The sequence below is a fragment of the Haliaeetus albicilla genome, chromosome 7, assembly GCF_947461875.1.
Source record: "Haliaeetus albicilla chromosome 7, bHalAlb1.1, whole genome shotgun sequence".
Lineage (NCBI taxonomy): Eukaryota > Metazoa > Chordata > Aves > Accipitriformes > Accipitridae > Haliaeetus > Haliaeetus albicilla.
Window position 1 is genome coordinate 30,252,416 of NC_091489.1, and position 21,454 is coordinate 30,273,869.

General features: G+C 37.5%; 1 protein-coding gene across 4 annotated transcripts in view; it reads right to left on the minus strand.

The window, feature by feature from the left end:
- The window catches only part of MACROD2 (mono-ADP ribosylhydrolase 2), a 942,372-nt gene that overhangs the window by 656,525 nt on the left and 264,393 nt on the right, over positions 1 to 21,454 (minus strand). For all 4 annotated transcript variants that reach the window (XM_069787543.1, XM_069787546.1, XM_069787545.1 and 1 more), the window contains exon 5: positions 10,374 to 10,490. In XM_069787543.1, the coding sequence (XP_069643644.1) occupies positions 10,374 to 10,490 (117 nt within the window). The remainder of the gene's footprint in view (positions 1 to 10,373; positions 10,491 to 21,454) is intronic.

The window sequence follows — 21,454 nt, forward strand, 5'->3', positions numbered from 1 at the left end:
CATTTATACAGTCCCTAAGCAAGACAGGTAATAAATATTCTTTAACAATAAATCACAACAAGAGGAGAGTTTTTATGCCCTTCAAAAACCAGGCAAGAAGGAGGGATCCTGGCAGTGATGGGGAGGCAGTTTTATTCTTAAGTTGTGGCCAATCGTTCAAAGCCAAAACTCATTTTCTGAAGTTGTCTTCCATTGCCAAGTGTAAGATTCTGATTTAAAATTACTTGGTTTGCATCTTTGTTTATGTTCAACTCTCTAAACTGAAAGAAATCCAACAACATTCATGGCTCCCCAGTCAATTTTGCATTAACTTCAATTTCAGCTTCTCATGAGGCTGTATTACAACAAATTAATTTTAAATGAACAGTCTTCCCTGGAAATATTTCTGCACCATTTCGCAAAAAAAAGTTGTTTTAAACAAAATTACACCTCTGACAGGATTACACCTGACACAAATGCAATCTCTTACTTGAATGAATTGTGATTTTCAAAACTGCAGGCTTTCAGAGTGTATTATATGACATTATTTTGCTATCCATGACACCTCTCAAAGTCTCAAGGTTTTTTTCCCCTCTCTGCTTCACATATAACATGTGCGGAGTTTCCCCAGTTCTACTGGAGAATTAAAAATTAATAATGCAGCTGTTAAAACAAAAAGCTTCAATGACAAACTGTTTCCTTCGTTGTGTTCATGGCTACTTTAAACAGTTTACAGTCTTGATGACCTGCTGTTTATAGCCCATGCAGGCTACAAGATATTAAGTACTGTTCTTTCTCAAAATGGACCCACATGTTTTAATTCTAATGCAAACGCTGTATAAAATTATACTGAAAGCGTAGTAAGAAAGTTGAAAAAAAAAAAATGCAATCCAGACAGACATACATATAATTAGATATCAAAAGGGTTATTTTTAGTGTTGCAAAGCATTTCTCATTTGTGTATTTATTTATTTATAAGCCTGGAAAAGCCTTGGAAAGCTACCAACTATTTTTATTGAAAACTAAATAGGAAGCATACTTAGAAGTGTGCAGTGATCTATTAAACACATTCTTTTTTGCCATGTTGAAACATTAAAATGGTCAGACACTTCTCTGTCCATCTCTCTGATACATCACTAGAAAATATAAGAATTCAGGCCACTGTGTCCGAGGTTACGGGGAATTCAGTATAATTCACTTTCCCAAGGAGCCAGAATAGAGATTTGTAGCATGACAACTAGCTAAGAAAGAGTATGTAAGAAGACATAAATAAAAGTTGGTGACAGTTGTTTAATTAACACTTTCTTCTGACTTCTTACTGTGTAAATTATATTACACAAACTATACTCACCTACAAACCAGCATGTGGGCAGAAACAGCTATAAAAAAGTTTACAATGAGAGTACTGTATCTTGCATTAATACACTTTCCTCCTAAACCTGGTCCTAGAACTATTTGCAGTCACTTGGAGTACCTCTCGGTCTTTTTTGTTACAGTTTGATTTTTTGTTAATATTCAAAGACATCCAGAAAGGTGTATGGCCCAGATCAGAGTGACTCCTGTGCCCTCTAGATGACACATTTCAAAGTTCCTCTGTATTCCCAACAGTAAAACTTCAGTCCTAATCCAGCAAGCTAAGAGCCCCATGCTGCAACCACTAAAAACTAACATTTCTTCTCCAGATATTATGAAAATGGCCAAAACTCAATGACATCCAAAACCTATTTTTTCTTATCAGCTAATTAACCTACAAGATACTGCCATCAGTCTAGAAGAGGATAAGTGGTAGATCATTTGCAAGTCATGCAACGGTGTAAATAATCTGCAAGACTGACTAGCATACATAGAAAAAATATAAACACACACATAGATAAATAGATGTATAGCTGCAGATATATAGTAATATAAATGTATCCCCTCCACAACTTGTTTTTCCTTTTTTTTTTTTGCAAAAAGGTACAATATCATTGATGATAACTCAAGAATCTTCATAAGCATCATCAAAAACTCACAAATACCAAAAAAGGAAGGAAAGAATCTGAGAAATCCAAGAAGAAATGAAAAAATAAAACCTAATGTATCCTCTTCGACTTGTATGAAATATTTTAAACAAAACTAAAAAAAAAAAAAAAAAAAAAAAAAATCTGATTGTGAAGACAATGTTAAGAAAAGGGGGACACTAGGAGAAATCTAAAAAAAACAGGAAACTAATTTTTTCATAAATTCCTACTGCAGCACAACAACAACAAAAAAATCCATGTGACTTTGATCCCCATACTCAAAGGCAAAATGTCCTGGATGATGGTAGCTTTTCACCAGTAGTGAAACAGCATCTTTAGCAAGTCAAATAATATCAATTTTTTTAAAATTTCTTTTTACTATCTGCTTAATCACTATTTAGATTCTTTCCTACAGCAATTAAAACATTATTTACACCCTGCAGTCTCACACCTGATGTCTTCTTCCTGAAGAAAATGTTTTGAGTGTTTGGCCTCAGTTTTCACCAAAAAACCCATATTTTGGTCTCTGCACTTAGTTTATGTGAAATAGCCTGAAGATTCCTTTGCTGGGTGAAACAAAGATCTTTTAAAAACCATTTTACATAACCCTCCCATCCTATCCACTTTAGACCGGTCTAAAGGAATTAGATTACAGGTAAAGAACTCCTCTTAAAACAGTCCCACTTTTCATCTGTAAGATTCTTTCAAAATATATTCAGAAAAAAATAAAAATAAAATTAGCAGCTTTAAACCTCAAGTAAAAAGCAAGGTTTGTGGGTGAGTGAAGGATAACTCAAAAAAATCACAGCACCTTTCACGTCCATATTATTCCTTTTGCTTTATTTCAAAATAGGAGAATGAAAATAGCTATGTCCTTATTTATTATCTATGATCTAATTATTTCCATTTGCAAATAATTTATCATATTTTTGGCTGAGGAATATGCAGATTCAGCACAAAAAGGAATCATATTTTTTGCTTGCAAGAAAGAAAATCAGGCTGTACTGTTTTTAAAACTTTCCAGCTACAAGAATATAATTATTATTAATCTGAAGAAATGATATGAAGTTAATGACCTCTGAGAGGCTACAATTTTAAACTCTTTTCCTACCCTAGAGAGATGGAGTATCAGCAGTTAGTGTTGCAATTCAAGCCCCAAGCCTGTGCCAACATATTTTATAAGGTAAATCCAGGTTTGGGAGACAGGCTGCATATTTTTCAGAGACTAAACCAGCATAAATCACAAAGTGCCAACACACTATGAGGTTAATGTTGTGTTTTACTACAGTAAGCAATTTCTATCACCATTTAAAATGAGACAAGCAAAATTCAGGCAGACAAAATCTCATGCATCAAAGATTAATTTTTCAAGTACTGAGTGTAGGCTTTGGCTACTGAGGAATGTATTAGAGTGGGAGCAGCAGCAACTGCTGCAGTTAAAGAAGCATAAACATCTCCATTATAACCCATTATAACCCCTTCTACTTGTCAGCTGACTGTAGCGATCTGAATTTTGTTTATTTTTCTGCTACACATTAGATTTTTTTTATTATTATTATTATTATTTGAGTAAAAAGGACCAACTCTACCCAAATATGGAGGAAATAAAATATATTAGCCCTAAGGGGCACAACGCCCTGCTTCAGCGCCAACATGCCTGAGGAATGACTATACGCCACCAGTGTGGAAAGTCATGTTCCAGTGAAAATTATTTTTCATTGAATTAGGAGACATTTTAAATAGTAACTTACACATAAATTAAGCATTAGGAAAGTGTTTACACCTTGTAACTTATTCTCTGTTTCATCAAGGGGGTATCCAGAGGGTAAACCCCAGTACATAGAATGCTGACGCCAGGAAAAAACAGCGTGAGCTGCCGTCACCACCACACTACACTGCCAACTCAGTTCTTTTACTGTTTTCAATAACACCAAGAATTGGACTTTTGCAGAAATTGTAGATATCCAGAATTACAGAAATAATAAGACCAGGGTGGGAAATTCATGGCATCAAGTTTCTGCTGCCCGACATTACACCGCGTTAACACATCCTATTAACTATAAGCCAATGGTGGACCCAGTTACTGAGCAAATGGTTCAGTCCTCCTATTAATTTTGTCTGTACCCACTCCTGCCCTGGAGTTCAGTATTCAGTCACTGGATTGCAACAAGTGATGCCCAGAAGAAGAGGATTTAGATTTAGCAGTGAGGATCAATAATAAAACATTTCCTTTAGCCACAATACACACGTTTGTTAACTGAACAATTTGATCGGAAACAAGGGTTTCTAGCAGTACATGCTGAAAGTGCCACAGCACGACACTACACAGAGCACTGACAAATGTGCACGCCAGTCCATTCACAAATTAAATTTTAAAGAATATATCCATTAAAAAATGTATATAAGCTAGGCTTGAATCCAAGGACAAAGACCACATAGTCTTGTGCTGGAAGATTCTCACTGATTCATAACCACATATTTCAACTGGTAGCTACAGCACTTCTCCCTTTTCCACCCAAACTGATGACAGACCCTGAGCAGACTTGGAAGAGAAGGAGATGTTTGAACTTGTTTAGTTGAAGTTGATAAATGCATTCCCCATGGGTCCTAACTTCTCCTTTTGTGTGTGTATGTGGAGGGGTGTACATAAGGGAGAGACAAGCCATAAAGTTTACAATATACCATAAAACCCTCTCTAAAATCTAAGCAGGTTTCAGGACCAAAGAAGTAATCATTAATATTTCCCTTCCAACACTTTCACAGCATATGCAATGTACGCTATTGTTAATGGTGAATATAGCAGGTCATTAAGATGACTGAAGCCAATTAGACCAAATTAAAACACAATAAAGACAACACTGCACTTATTTTCAAAATGGCCATAAAACACATAAATTGAGCTTATTAAAAAAAAATAAATTGAAACTTAGACACAACTCAGAAGAAAAACACACAAATACATAGTAAGTGGGTTTGTTAACCATTTAAAAATCCTTTCCCAAAGAAATCTAAACAACAAAAATATCAAGAATAAGGGATCTTGGACCTTTGATTAATATTAACTTGCTTTGCTTCATTTTAAGTTAGTTTTAAATATTTAAGCAATGATAAAGATTTATGAAATACAAAAAAAGGGACAGCAAACAGATGCTGCAGCTCAGCACTGTTTCAGGAAATACCTACCCGATGCAGCTCAGCACTGTTTCAGGAAATACCTACCTAGAGCTTTTTCGGGCTCTACCTTTATTTCCAATAGGTGTCACACAGTTTGGGCACAATGCTGACAATAATGTGATGCTTCTCAGCTAAGACAAAGAGTATAAAGACATCCCTCCTGGAAAACTATCATAACATTTATGAAGCTTCAATTATATTAATGATTGTGTCACCATATGCTTATCAGCAGCCTTTTTCAACTGAAATGTCATCAAACTTCAGTCTAGCTATGCATCTGGTGGCACACCTGTTTTCACTTAAATATTTAAAAGCAATTGTGGAGGAAGATCAAGGACCTTGACCAACAGCGAACTAGTAACCAAGTTAGTCTTCTCTAAGCAATCCTCTTTCTTGGCCACATATTGCTCACTTTTAGTGCTTTCCTTTTCAATTCCCACACTTTTTCCAGAAGAAATAGGGAGGTAGCAAACTGAACAGTTATGCAAAGACAATGTTCTTCTGCACATCAGAACCACACAGAAGAAAGTATCTCTGACTCTTGTGTATCGGAAATATAGAATCGTCTGAAAAAAAATTTACATATTATTACATCAACCAAGGTTTTAAAATTAAATAAACAAACAAAGGTCTTTGTGGAACCCTGGAAATTCAGATAATGCGCTTGAATATTATGCCCCATTTTTCCAATTGATCAGTTCTGGAGTACTGGTGTAGGGTTTTGGAGTTCTGTTTCTGCATAATCAACCTTTTAATTACAGCTCTGTAAGCAATCTCCAAGAAAATACGGAGAGATTTAAAATCACTACCCTTACAGCCGTACTTTAAAATAATACCCTCCAAATATTCATCTTTTAAATACAGAAAATTATGTCTATATAATAGAAGGATACTTTTTAATCTCTGTTTTTTAATCTCCACTTTTTAATCTGATTAAACAAATTTAAAGGCTGATTCTTCCTACTGCGTTTAATACTAGCACTCCTCCTAACTACTTATTTCACAGCAGGAATTGTCTTTGAGAGCACATTCACATTATTACTCCAGATTGATGTACACAGTGACTTTGGACCAAAAGACTATGCCAATATATATGGCATTTCCTAAAGGACACTGCTTAAAGTACTAAAAATATCGAGCAAACAAAAAAAATTATTCTAAATATTATAGCTTTATTGACAACATAAACCAATGTATTAGAAACTGCCTAGCATTTCCAGCAAGGTACCTCCACTGAAAGTCCACCTTTCAGATTTAATTTACCAATGGTTGGCTCTATCCCATGTTAGAAGCTGTAAGATTTTATTTTCTTAGGTTTAAGGGATTTATTAGCAAACATTTTTCAGAAAAATAAAGAAATTATTACTAGACATATTAACAATAGAAAAAAGTTAGTTTGGGGGTCCTTTCCTGCCATGGTGGGGGTACCCCTTACCTGTGTTGGATGTCGTCACCACGTCTGCAATTCGTTTTAAGCCTGTTAAATACCTTGCAGAATGGGACTGTATTTTCTAATGTGTTCTGACAGGGTCTTTTTTTTATAGTGAACCTCTGCAAGCAGATAACAAGCCATGAGGCTGTTATGGACCCCTGGTTCCAGCCATAAACACAATTTACATTCAGACCATTTTCTGCCAGTAGAGTCAACTGAGACTATTAATCAAATGAGAAAGAAAACAAGCATTTGTAGAGCTTTAAACAGATACTGTTCATCTGTTATTTAAAGCATGATGGTATCAGAGTACTGCTCAATGTTTGAAGACCAGTTGTACAATATTTAGAATGAACTTTTCTTTAAATGGAACAACACTATGAAATACAGAAGTTAAGTAATTGATGATTGGTCTGGGAGAGCATTAAAGGAAAATATCTCAGAGCAAAAAGCACTGCCTTTTTCAGCCCTCCAAAGCGCCGTGAAAACTTGGGTGCCTGCATAGGTGTTTGCTGAAAAACAACAATAGATTACATCAACCAAATTATGTATTCAGCAAATAACTCAGCTGGCATTTGGGGGGGCTTTGTGTAGGCTTTTGCAGCACAGAAGGCAGATGGTGATTACACTGACTTCTGTAAAACTGTACTGAACGTTACATTAACGGGTAATTAGAAAGCTCAATTTGATTTCACTTCTATTTTCATACAGACTATTTTTTGGCATTCAAAAATATATATCGTGAGAAGTTCACAAAGCAACATCTCTAGGCTATAGACATGTTAATTTTGGTCTGTTCACGCTATTAGGATAAAAAGATAAGGGAAAAAATGAATTATTCTATGTATTCTCTCCCTGAACATTTACTGTTACTTGTGTATTTCAGGAACCAACCTCTGACTCAGATGCAACAAGAACAAATCACAGAAAGCTTAGCCTATACACTAAATCTTTACATTTTTCAGTCAGACATTATTTTTCAATTTACCTTTGTGAAGAAATAATTTGTCAGACCTGTTCTTATTTAACCTAAGTAAATACAGCAAAGTATTCAATAAAAATACAATAGATCATAAAGGAGATTGCCAGATTTTTTTATTTACCAACTACCAGCTTCCTAACAAAGCATACCTTCCCTTCAAATGCCAAATTTAATTCCAACTTCCTCCAAGTTGTCTATAAAACAAAGCAATATGCTGCATGATCTTTGAATACTAAATCTTAACATGGAGTCCTCTGCTTAAACCCAAGTCCTGCATCATACAGCACACAGGCAGGCTGCTCCATCCCAGAGCAGCTTTGCTGATTTCAGCAAACTGCTTCCAAGCAAAGCATTTCAGGATCAAGAACTAGAGATGGGAAAAACCCAGGGGTAGGAAATAAAATTATAACATTTTACAATTCTTTTAGACAACAAAAAGTAACAATTCATCATGCTAGGAAATACATTTCACATTTACTACCATTATTCATCCAACTACAATCATGAGAAGAGCAGAGACAACAAAATAATCATTGCACTACTCAAACTGTTAATGGATTAGTGTAGTTGGTCTCCTATATACAAATACATAAGTGAAAAGCAAACTCATTATGAAAGCTGGCAGTTATCCATTCACCTATAACCTTCAAAAAATTACTGACACACAAAATTGCATCACAGCCCATCTGGATGGGGAAGTCCGGACCTCCCATCATGTTGCTGTTCTCTTCACAAAAATCAGATGTAAAGTAGTTTCCACAGTTAAATTGTCATACTATTATGACAAAGTGACACAGAGTGACAAAAGATATCCCGTGGCTCTATAGCTCTTTAAAATACGAAAACAGAGTCTTGATTGTTTGATCACTTTCAGATGAATGGTCTAAAAGGTACAATAATTTAATAAGCCTACAACCAAAGCTTCTAAAGGGAAAAGTAAAATAAAACAATGGTTGGTCAACACAAATGTTTTAAGGAAAAAAATCTAAGAACTCAAGAGTATCTAATTCTCAGCCTCTGCATGCAAACTATACATTTCCCTCCCTCTGCCTGTTTATCAGTTAGTTAATGTATCCTTTCCCCCTCTCATGTTGATGCATGATCAAATACAAATAGATGTGGTTTTGATGCAATTTCAATTTCTAAGAATATTGATTAAGCAGAATATTGACTTTTCTCTATGTCTGGTTACAGGTTTTATTTCCAACTGCAAGTGATAATGGGTTTTCTCATTGTTTTGTTTATTATTCCTTCATAAAGAACAAACCAAAAAATTTTCCTATAGTCTTCAAACAGGATCCTGTTCTACAAACCTAACTTAAGCAAGATCCATTAAACTGCTATAAAATTTAAGTGAAGGCCACGCCTCAGACATGACCCTTTCTCTTTCTAACACAGTTCAGTGCTCATGGCTTTGGTACCTTTTTTTTTTAATTTATCTCACTAAAATACATGGGAGGAATTATGCATCTATGGATGAGCAATTTTTCTGTCCCTCCCAAGATTTTTTTTTTAAAGGGGAAGAATTAAACATCAAAAATCCCCAGTAAATTACAATGTGTTATCTAACAACCCTGTCTATTTTATAGGAATCTGGTGAAGATTTTGGCCATATACAAACCCACATAACTACCACACTGAATCTTCCTCAACAATTTCCCTGACCTCTAGTCAAATTAACCTTTCAAAAATAATCATTAGCATGTGGTAAAACTAGGTATAAAACATGGGAAAGTTTTCCCATATATAGCAATTATCACTGTCAAGGAAATAGTTGATAGCTCACATCAACATCATAGAAGGTGCCAACAAATGACTGGGAACACAATTTTCTTCTTTACCTAAGGCACTAAGGGCCACAGGAACCTAAAAAGATACCTGCTACTGCAGTAAGCATTTGATTTTACAGGAAAAAAGTGTAGAACAAATTAAGAGAGCAGATCTAAATATTTCTGAATGAGCCATGTTCCTAGTGCAGACTGCATATAAAAAAAGAGAGCTTGAATTCTAGTTATATGCTCTTTGCAATGCTTTCTTGGTATTTGTATCATCATATCTTAAAATATTATTCTGTAAGATCCTAACTTGCAGAGACTTCCTACTTTTTATTCTTATATAACAGACTGGCCAACCAACATGCTGTCAATGTTAGTTTTTTCCAGGACAAGCTCAACATCTATGCAACAAGGTCAAATAGCTGTCTCCCTATTTTAAATAGGATGGGAATTTTGACAATTCCACTTTCAAAGTGCAAAAACATTCCAGCACTGAGCTGCGCTCTGTCGAAAGCTAAAGTGCGACAGATGCCTTCACAGTAATTGCCAATCAGCCTCAACGCAGCAGCCGAAAACACAATACATCACACTGATCTCCTCAGCTCTCAAAGTATTCACAATCAAGGAATCTGCATGAAGAATATGAAATATGCAACAGTTTCAAAAACTGTCTCCGTGGAACTTAAATATGATAATGTATATTTTGTTCATACTTCATAAAGCATTTCCAATCCTTTATTATGCATATGAAAGGATATGTTTTAGCTTGCAAAAAAAAAACCCAACATGAAAGATGCTTTATATTTTAGAGACATGTAGGTTTCCATTAGATAACACAGGTGAAACAATCATTTAGAAAAGCCTGAATTGCTTTGAGGGGAAGACATTATTACAGAACATGCTTAATTAAGTCCCACTGCTAATTTTGTAAAATGAATACCTTGTTGAATTAGACTACAGGGAAATAAAGCACGCCTACCAGCTCCACATGCTTAAAACAATAAGAAAACACTGAGGAAGGGTTGACTTACATTTTGCAGGTAGGTCATATCCACACGTAATTTTTGCTTGTCCAGTCTCACAGCCACTCAGGTTACGACATTCAGCAACCAAGCAGGGCCCAGCAGCTCTGTGTATACAGCCATCCACTACAAAAGCAAACCCAGAAACTTTTACTTACTAAAAGCCAGTCTTTATGTTGCCTTCACACAGATATACAGTCACAAAACTTTACTGCTCATTTTTACATTCACAGCTCAGACCTACTGATCTCTAAGTAGATATCCAAATATATACAAACTTTTTTTCTGCCAGAATTAGTCAGTGTTTATCAAAAAATAATATTCTGGTAACTGAAAAGAAAACACCTAGAAAAGGTAAAGCAGAATTAAAATTTCAATGTTAGGAAAGCATCTTATTCAAGGCTCTAAGAAATTCTCACTACAAATTATGAAAACAAATTTGATCCCCAGCTAAATACCAAACTCTCTTTTACTACATACCTCTGATACTTCTACAATTATGCAGACCATTTAATGTCATCATCCTACTAATACCTTATACAAAAATTCCAAGAAATAATGCTTATGGATTTGAAATATAAAAATACCTTGTTTTGACCTTTATTCTTTTTTACATTTTTTAATTTTGCATTATTCATGCAATACTTTGGAGTTAATTAAATAATAATTACTAAAGGTTGCAATTGCAGCTAGTATGCAAGAAAATTAGTAGAGTGCATAGATCTTATTACCCTCAGGAGCCAGCAAAAGAATAGTAGCAGAGGCAAAGAATAAAAAAAGGCTGCTGGTACAGCATCTCTGCCCTCTTAACATGCAATCAAAGAAATCATTTACTGTAATTATGGCAAAAAAGGTTAAGAAAAAGGAAAGAAAAAAACCCAAGGGAAATACTGTATGCATGAACATATTAACCACAGTAAGGCCCTAGGTCAGCAGCAATGTTGAAGATCAACTATGAGAAATAATCATCATATAAAGTACAATATCAATTCCAAAAAGGTAAAATAAGCTCAAGTATGAAGGCTAAACAAATACTTAAGGAGACAAGAAAGGAAGATTCTGTATGCGTATCATTCAATATTTATTTCAGATTTCATTTCAGATTTAACCAGTTCAAAGTTACAGCAGTACCCAACAGCATGTTTGAAGCAATTAAACCAGAAAAGGTTTGAAAAGCCAAATGTAGATGGGTTTTCAAGAGATGCACATAATCTGTTCATAGCATAACCTGTGTAGCTTTCTACAGGCTAGGAGAGCAAGATTTGGGCAATATGAGGCTTGGTCACTCAGCATCCCTACCGACCATTCACTGCCCACTGGGAGGCAGGGAGACCAGGTAACTCCCTCACCCCAAGATGTTTTTCAAAGCTGGAATGGAAACAACAACTGGCCTTTCTGCATTAAAGTCATAGCTGGTTTTGCAGGGTGTTGAGTACTTCCCTGAAGCCAGGCATCCCCAAGTGGAGGGGCAGATAACATCTTTATCTGAATGAAGCTGTCTTCTACTAAGTGTTAAAAACTTGATTGCCTTTTCCAAGATGTTCTATGCCAGACTTAATACTCAGATGACCCAGTAAAATTGGATAAGCAGTTCCTTGTAATACTCCATACTCACCCTGGACACGGTGCCACTGATTTTCAAAATGTCATTTTGAAGTACTTTATATTAGACAGAAAGATAATTAGAGAATCATGTCATGTTGCACTTTCAGTGAAATTTTCTAAAATTTTCTTCTTTAAAAGAATGCGGATACCAAGCCACCAGCCGTAAGCAAGTTGTGCACTCATTATGCCAAGATACCAAGTCTTCTTACTCTACCTTAGCTTTGTTTTTAACTTACCCAAAATCTGTGCTCAACAGACTCCAAGATGCTAATGCAAGAACAGTATTTTGTGACCTCAAGGGGAAAAAGAATGCTTGAAATCTATCCTGTGCTCATAATATCTGATTTAATTATTTTAACTTAATTACTAAATGTTTTTCCAAACCAAGCAGCATAAGTAAACCAGTATGCATTGAAACCTCAAGTATATTTTTGTAAGCATCACCACCACAATCTTTACCAACATTAATATTTCCTGACACATTAACAGCACTGATGCTTAGGACTAGCACTTTCTGCATGATTCTTTACAGAGGACAAAGTCTTTCACCTCAGGAATACTGGACAAGGGCTCAAGTCCATGCAATTATTCCCTTGGCAGTGGATTAATCATTTCTACACCTGACCTTCTTCTTGTCCCTAACAAGTAGGCACCCTCCCTTGAGCAGTGTCTGTACAGCAGTTTGTTCAGTGACCCTCTCAACCAAATCATCTGGATAAATCAACCACTTTTCCCCCCAAATCCATTCATTTTAACCCAAGTCCAGCTCAGCGCACAGCCAAACAACAGAACCCACAAAAAGGAACCACTGCCTCTGGAGAGGAAGTAGAAGCACAGATTTATCACTACTTCTAAATCTGCAATGTATTAACATACCCGATATGTTAACATACCACGTGCCAGATCAGATCAGCTGTGACAGTGAACACATAGGCAGTCCCAGCTCCCCTTCTATAAATCATCTCATGGCGGAAGAAGCATGCTCTTAATGCACATACAGCTACGATACAGATGGTCTATCACTAGATTCCTGGAGCTGGTTCCACACAGGTTGTCCAGTCTTTATAATCAAAGCAGCCTCCAGAAAGATGAAAACATAATTGAAGAAAATTAAATTTTTAACAGAGGAAAATAGATTCCATCATAACCTGGAGTACTATGTGCAGCTCTGAGGTCCCCAACATAAGAAAGACATGGACCTGCTCAAGCAGGTCCACAGGAGGACCACAAAGATGTAAGAGGGCTGCAGCACCTCTCCTATGAAGACAGGCTGAGAAAGTTGGGGTTGTTCAGCCTGGAGAAGAGAAGGCTCCAGGGAGACCTTACAGCAGCCTTCCAGTACTTAAAGGGGGCCTACAGGAAAGATGGGGAGGGACTCTTTATCAGGGAGTGTAGTGATAGAACGAGGAGTAACAGTTTTAAACTGAAAAAGGATAGATTTAGATTAGATGTAAGGAAGCAGTTCTTCACTGTGGGGCTGGTGAGGCACTGGAACAGGTTGCCCAGAGAGGTTATGGATGCTCCATCCCTGAAAGTGTTCAAGGCCAGGTTGGATGAGGCTTTGAGCAAGCTGGTCTAGTGGAAGGTGTCCCTGCCCACGGCAGGGGGGCTGGAGCTACATGATCTTTAAGGTCCCTTCCAACCCAAACCATTCTATGATTCTATGATAGCCAATTTTGACATGCAACAAGGGAAATGAAAGGTATCTGCCAAAACCAAACAAGCAGACATGCATACTTCTCTTATAAAGGTGGCATAACAGAAAATGATTGAATCCTCCAGACAGGCATAGATGGAAATATAGACATTAGCATTTGATAAACTTCAGTGACCAATGACACAGAAAAATGAAGGAGCAGGGGCACAACCACCACCAAAAAAAACCCCCAAAACTCAAACACCAAAACACCCACAATTTTCTGAATAACCTCTTTTTTCTACCATATTTCATTAAAAACTTGAGCAGAGATGACCTCTGATCTACGTATGCATTTTCCATTTAATATAACTCAATAAATCACGCTGGAAATATTCTACGTTTCCAATAATATATACAATCTATAACACAAGTTTAATAATTCTTAAAGCAAAAACTCAAGCAGTGAAATATCTTGCCAAATATGAGCACTCTGCATAACATAAAGAAAAAAATTGGCAAAGGTGGAATAGATTAGCAAATCTAAATGTGATACTTCAGCCTCTGCTAAAATGTGTCTTAGCTGTATTAATTCAAAAAAACATGGAAAAGGCATGCACAAAACATTTACGTGAGATACTTTGTTTTCTGGAAGTGTGCACTGACTAGTAATGTAAGTGTACAGAGAGGTAAGCATTGTTAACATGGAAACTTTTTGGAAATTACAGATAACAGCAACAACCTCAGGAGGGAAAAATGATGGCCAAAGATATATTGTTATTGTGTAGTAAGGAGGAAGAGATTTACATGATAATAATGGCATGCTGCCAAATTACTTTTATAGGAAAGTGAAGAGTCTTTGATACATTGGTTTCAGATACTTCGTCTGTATGATCAGTTTGATATATTAGATACTCATCTGCGTTTTTCAAAACAGATTTGGAAAACGTTAAACCATATCCCACTGTTCCTTCCCTGGAATTTCTTTCTGCAACTGGCTGAAAAACCCAGGCACTTATGGTCAAATCTGACTTGCGTCATGTGACAGTGATACGGAATTATGCATTATCACTGTTTTCTACAACCAATGAAAAATGTCATTTTACTTTGAAGCTATCACTCTGCTTTACAGTATGCCATTTTTCTACAGGCTGCCCTTCCTGTCCAGGTTTCTGGAAATCATATATATACTTTGGGTCATTTATATACACAAGGGACCTGCCATTTCACAGCTACAGGGAAGATGTGGGAAAATCCCACAGACATGACTATCAATCATAGAAATCCCATCTCCGGTCTGCATGCTGATTAACTGGCATTTCTAAGTACTGGTAACATTGAAGGCACTAAAGGTAGGGCTGCTAACCATCCTTATTGATACTATGTTTCTTGATATGAGTTTCATACTTGTAAACCACCTATTTCTAAGGACTTCTGAAAGCATTAATATTAAATGAGTCCTGCGCAGGGCCACCAGCAAGGCAGCAAATATCCACAGGATGGTCTCTCTTCTCTTCTGTGTTCCCTTCTCAACATGCAGGCTGCCAGGCTGCCTAGTGATCCCTACAATCTACCTTGAGGTAAAATACATGCTTTGAAAAAACACACAGCACTTCTGCTTTCAGATGACTGCAAAGACTTCAGCAGGTCAACTTGTCTTCTGAAGTGTGATCCCATTATTCACTGCACTGTCACATGTGGAGACCCCATACAAATGAGGTTTCTATATGTACTGTTTCATCACGGCTTGGCTGGATGAGCACATGGAAGGGGTTTCTTAGTTTTTGAAGACCTACATACATGAACTGTATTTTGAGGGCTGAAGAACAGCTCAAGGAGCTTGAGATTTAGCTCTATGGTTCAAGTCATTCATGCTTGCATAACGCTATTAAAAGTACTACTCCAACATCTTTTCATTAAAAATATTATTAGCAATCTCATTGCATGCATCCATAAGTTTTAGGAGCCACCAGGGACAGCATTTCGTTCTCCCTACAATTCAGCAGAAGCCGTTAATGAAGAAAAACTCTTTTCAAATCTACTGCAGTCAATGGTATTGGTTGCACAAAGAAGTCACCCGAAAGTATTTGCTTAAAATACATGGACAAAATCAAGTATCAAAATAAAACTCCTAGGCACAATGAGAGCGTACTAAAAACAATGTGTTAAACAAAACCACAGAAATCCTTGACAACATCTTTCTACACTGCACAGTAAAGGGTGCTAAAAGGTTAAATCCCTTCTTATTTAATTTATGTTGTGGTGGGTTGACCCTGGCTGAATGCCAGGTGCCCACCAAAGCTGCTTCATCACTCCCCTCCTCAGCTGGACAGGGGAGAGAAAATAAAACAAAAGGCTTGTGGGTCAAGGACAGAGAAGGATCATTCACCAATTAACCTCACGGGCAAACCAGACTTGACATGAGGAAATTAGTTTAATTTATTACCAGTCGAATCAGAGTAGGATAATAAGAAATAAAAACTAAATATTAAAACACCTCCCCCCCACCTGTCCCTTCTTCCCAGGCTCAACTTCACTGCCGATTTTCTCTACCTCCTCCCCACCAGCGGTGCAGGGGAACAGGGAATGGGGATTGCGGTCAGTTCATCACACATTGTTTCTGTTGCTCCTTCCTTCTCAGGGGCAGGACTCCTCACACTCTTCCCCTGCTCCACTGTGGGGCCCCTCCCATGAAGTTCTCCAATGTGAGTCCTTCCCACAGGCTGCGGTTCTTTTTGAACTGCTCCAGCGTGGGTCCCCCATGGGGTCACAAGTCCTATCAGAAAACCTGCTCCAGCATGGGCTCCTCTCTCCACAGGGCCGCAGGTCCTGCCAGGAGCCTGCTCCAGCGCGGGCTTCCCACGGGGTCACAGCCTCCTTCGGGCATCCACCTGCTCCGCTGTGGACCTTCATGGGCTGCAAGGGGACAGCCTGCCTCACCATGCTCTTCCCCACGGGCTGCAGGGGAATCTCTGCTCCGGTGCCTGGAGCACCTCCTCCCCCTCCTTCTTCACTGACCTGGGTGTCTGCAGAGTTGTTCCTCTCACATGTTCTCACTGCTCTCTTCGGTTGCAGTTGCTGTCACGCAGCAACTTTTTCCCCTTATTAAATAGGTTAACCCAGAGGTGCTACCACTGTCGCTGATTGGCTTGGCCTTGGCCAGCAGCAGGTCCCTCTTGGAGCCGGCTGGCATTGGCTCCATGGGACATAGGGGAAGCTTCTAGCAGCTTCTCACAGAAGCCACCCCTGTAGCCCCCCCACTCCCACCTCCCCCTCCACCAAAACCTTGCTGATGCAAACCCAATACAATTGTAAAACAACTGTATTTGTTCTCTGGAATTAAAGGTTTAAAACTATATAGTAAAAAATATTTAATTACTGATGTACAATATAGAAGAAATCTATTTCTTACAGAAAATCTCTTAAAAATGCAGATTAAGCAAAAGCGCAGGAAACACAGAATTAAGGGTATCATGGGATGCTGCTTAAAAAAACCAAACAAAAAACCCACTCAGCAAAACTAGCCTTGCAGTGCAGATGGTAATAAAAAAGGGTAAGGTAATCAAACACCACAGCAAAAAAATACAAATTCCCACAGGAATAATAAAGCCCAAACTTCTTTTGTGACCTTGTGTATGAGTCTGGATAAACTGAAGTTATGGTGTAAACAACACCTGCAGATTTATCATGTTATATTTCAAGAATCTATATATTCTTTTTTCCATAGTAATCCCTGTTCTCTGGTGCTTTTCCAGACTTTTATTTATCGTTTTCACTAGGAAATTCAGGAGATTTACTTATTTAAGAAAGTTAACTGTGCATGGTTTATCTATGGAACAGTACTGTTCTCCCACATGGCAAATGCCAGGAGTGAATAAAACCAGAAAACTGTCAGTATATCAGTTATATTGCTAGGGACACACAAGAGGAAGCTGTTTTACCCAGACTGTAGCACACCTCTGGTATACATACCCTCAGTCCTTGTGGACCTTTTGAAAATGCCCATTGCAAGGACGTATGTGGAAACCAGAAGGAAAAAAACAAAACAAAACCAAAAAAACCCCAACCATCCCCCTAAACCCCCCATCAAAACCCCCAAAACAGCCAAAAAACAAACTCACAACCAAAAGCAACCTCATTCTGCAAAACTGCTAAAGTACTTCTCGGAAGTTCATTGGAATCAAATGCTGCCAAAGTTGCAACTGCACCTCTGAGACCGATGTCACGGGGAAATAAATCCTGCCCAGCAAGAGACAACAGCTGCTGGTCTAATGAACAAAGGTGGGGATCTTAAAAAGATTACAACACAGATGCCAGTCGGCCGCTGCTGCTAGAAATGGCAGTTTATATTATGGAGATGGCCTCTGCCATTGGGAAGTTTAATGAACTGAACATTTTTAATCAATGCACTGGTTTATAGGCCTCCAACATAATTAATTTTAAATACTTAGCATTTATACAGTACTTTCTGGCCAAGATCTCAAAGAGTTTAAAAGCATGATCTGCTTTAGCCTTAAAATTCTCCATTTTAAAAACAAAAAGCACAGATGAACCATTTACTTTGAGATGGCTATTTCACTGAATTAGGTTCATGTTTCATCACAGACAGTCTAAATTTATAGTTCTTTAAACATTCTCATTTTCAGAAATTCTTAGTGCCTACACTAGAGTTAAATCAAGACAAAACTGAGAGTTTAAAGTCTTGATGCTTAAGCTACTAATTACCTAATGTGTCAATTCACATTCTCCGTATAGTGCCTATCTTTAAGAATCAACATTTTGAGGCTGCACAAGGGACCTCATTGCAGCCAGAATTAAAATTCTGGGTCCTCCCAGGTCCAACCACCAACCTATGCTGCAGAGAGAGTTTAATGAAAAGTAATAATAAGATGCAACAAAACCATTATTTCAGTACAAACTCCAAGGAACAAAACTACTCATAACAATGGCACGTGCAAGCCTTATTGTAAAGTCATACATGGGAAACTTGTATTTTAGAATATTGTTTAGCGCAAATCCTCAAAATTCAGCATTAAAACCCACAGTTATTGCCTGTTATGGTGAAAAGTGCTTGGAATTAAATTTTAAAACCTACTGGTTATTTTAAGAGAAGGCTGTCCTTAATCTGAATGCAGCTCACATTCAAGCATGACAAAAGCAGCTGAAAGATCCAACATAATCAATGGCCATGCTATAAACAGGCAAAAAGACATATGGAAATAAAGAAGTCAATAATGATTCAAAGTAAAGCTCCCTTACCCATGGACCTGTTAAATTTTAAGTGTTCTACATTTATTGCACACAACCAATCATTCTTACTTTGACAAAAAACACAAAACAATAGTAAACTCACAGATTTTGGCAGATTTTTTATTTTAGTCAAGTATCTTGGGATATCAGAAACTCATATTAAAAATATAAGCAAAGCCAAGCAAAAGTTGTTCTGTCACGTTAGCAATGACGATTGGTAAATTCCTTCCATAAACGACTAAGCAATAAAGAAAGCATTCGTTTTATCTCGCACTTAGGACGTCATCTTTCTTAGTCTCCAAGTGCTCCACTCCAATTTTGTAGACATTATAATGTCAATAGGATTCACACTTTTGTCAGCCCACTCAAGCAGCATAAGGGCTCAGAGAGACATGGGTCTGATAAACCTGTCTGAATGTCACACTTTTGGCAGGAGAAAAAGAACTAGGAGAGGCTCCAATAGTGTTTTTCCAGTTTTTCCCAGTCCAAAATGCTGACATTAAGGCATGTGTGAAGGAACCATTCACTTCCTTTTAATTATGTTAGTGTTGAGACACCTGACATACCACACTCTTCTGCATAGAAATGAGACAGCTAAGCCTTAAATACCTCATTGCAGCAAGCAGAAAAATTGCATGTTGTTGTTTATTGAGAACTGAAGTGATAAGCTGAAGTCTGGTGAAATTTCAGGCTATTCTACGCTATTAAACCAAACTCAGCTGATGTTCATCTCAACTTGCTTCCCCAACTTCCCAAACTAACTACTAAGAAGCTGCAAGTTTTTTTCACCCAGTATCACCATGAAGAAATGGGTTTGGTGACTCAAAAATCCTTTCCTCAGCCTCCTGGGCAGTCAGTACTTCCTTTCCAGCTGGACACTGCACAGATTGGAAGGACAAAAAGGCTTATCTACATTTTATTGCTAGGATGCCTACTTTGTCCTGGATTTCTGTTCATGTTAGTGTGCTATTACTACAGGACACTCATTCTTCACCAAGAAAACAACTCTGAAGTCCAACTTCATGCATCATAGCCTCTTCTTATGCCCACTAAAAAAAATAAAAAGTGCATAGAACAGATTAAGAATAGGACTGTGTGAAAAAAATTATTGCTGTGTCCCTCTGAAAAGGCAGGAAATTGGGAGAGATAATTACACTTATTGCACTACCCAGTTTAGGGCTACAAATAAAATTCTATTAGTTAAGCTTTAACCTACCATTTAGGGTTTTGCACCACCTTGAATTTAAATTATGTAAATGTTTAGGGAGATTACATCTGAACTTTTTTTCCCCCCCACTTTCACAGCCCTTTGCAAATTAGGCTCTGCTTAAGACTTATTTCTAATTCCACACAGAAGAGTCGATGCCCACCTTCAACTGGACCAAGATGCCAACCTCCTTCAGCCCCCCACTTATTTCTTTTTTAAAGAAGCACCTTTGTGCTTCCTCCCTCAAGCACAGGAGAAATGCACAGTAAATATCCACATTATTGTTTTTAAAATCTCACTGAAACTCTCTTTTGCTGTGATGGCTATTAAGCTATTCATGACATTAGGCTACTACTGTCACATCATTCTCTGTCCAGTGCATAGAACTATGGAGTCTATTTTTCCTCCTGTACGGCTTGGAAACATTAAGTTAAATTCTGAGAAACAGTAAGGAAACAAGTATCTAAAAAGATAAAAAACTTGTCGGAAAGGGCAATGAAACTCAGATTTTACTTTAAAAAGCAATTTACTAATGTTCTGATGCTGCATGTAAATGAAATAAAGAACACAGAAATGGACAAACTGGTAAGACTTACTGTCCATCTGTCTCAGCAGCCTATCTCACATGATGGCCAAAGGAAATGCTTAAAAGAAGAGGGCACGATCAAAGAAAGAAATTACAAGAGCTTCCACTGAATAATTCTTCCAACCCTTCAGTACTGGCAACTCACAAACCTGAGCAACATGTCTTTTCTGTATCACTCTGGACATGGTTTTTTTTCTTGGGTTTTTGTGAGCATCTCAAACTCATACAAGCATTTGGATTTGTATCTTTCAATTTTATGTAGTCCTCTGTGTAATGTGGACAGCACCATTAGCAAGGACATAAATACTGCAGATTATTCTCAGTAAAAGCATGCTGCTAACCTAGAAAAAGAGAATGAAAATAGAAAAACTTCTGCAAAGTCTTCAAGGAAGCTTTTTGTTTGTTTTTTTCCCCACACAGACAAGCACTTCCACTCTGTTGTCCGATAACTATTTTTCTTTGGGTTTTTTGTAATACATCATTTCCTTCTCTGTAGGTTTCAGCATTTTAGGGCTCTGCATGAAAACACAGGAGACTGCAATGGCATGCTCCATTACTTGCAAACGTTTCAAAAATACTGAGTGCATGGGCCAGTCATGGCAGATGAATTGTATTAGGCCACAATAGGTATTTGCATATTTGGAGTACAGTTATTAAGCAGTCATCACACAGTGATTATACAAATTTATTCACTATGATCAGCTAGCAGTTGTCAGGCACAGGTCAAGGATTTAGACAGAGCAGGCTACCAAGTCATAATTGTAAAATGACTGCGTGAAAGGAAGCCTTGTAACTGTGGTGCGTCC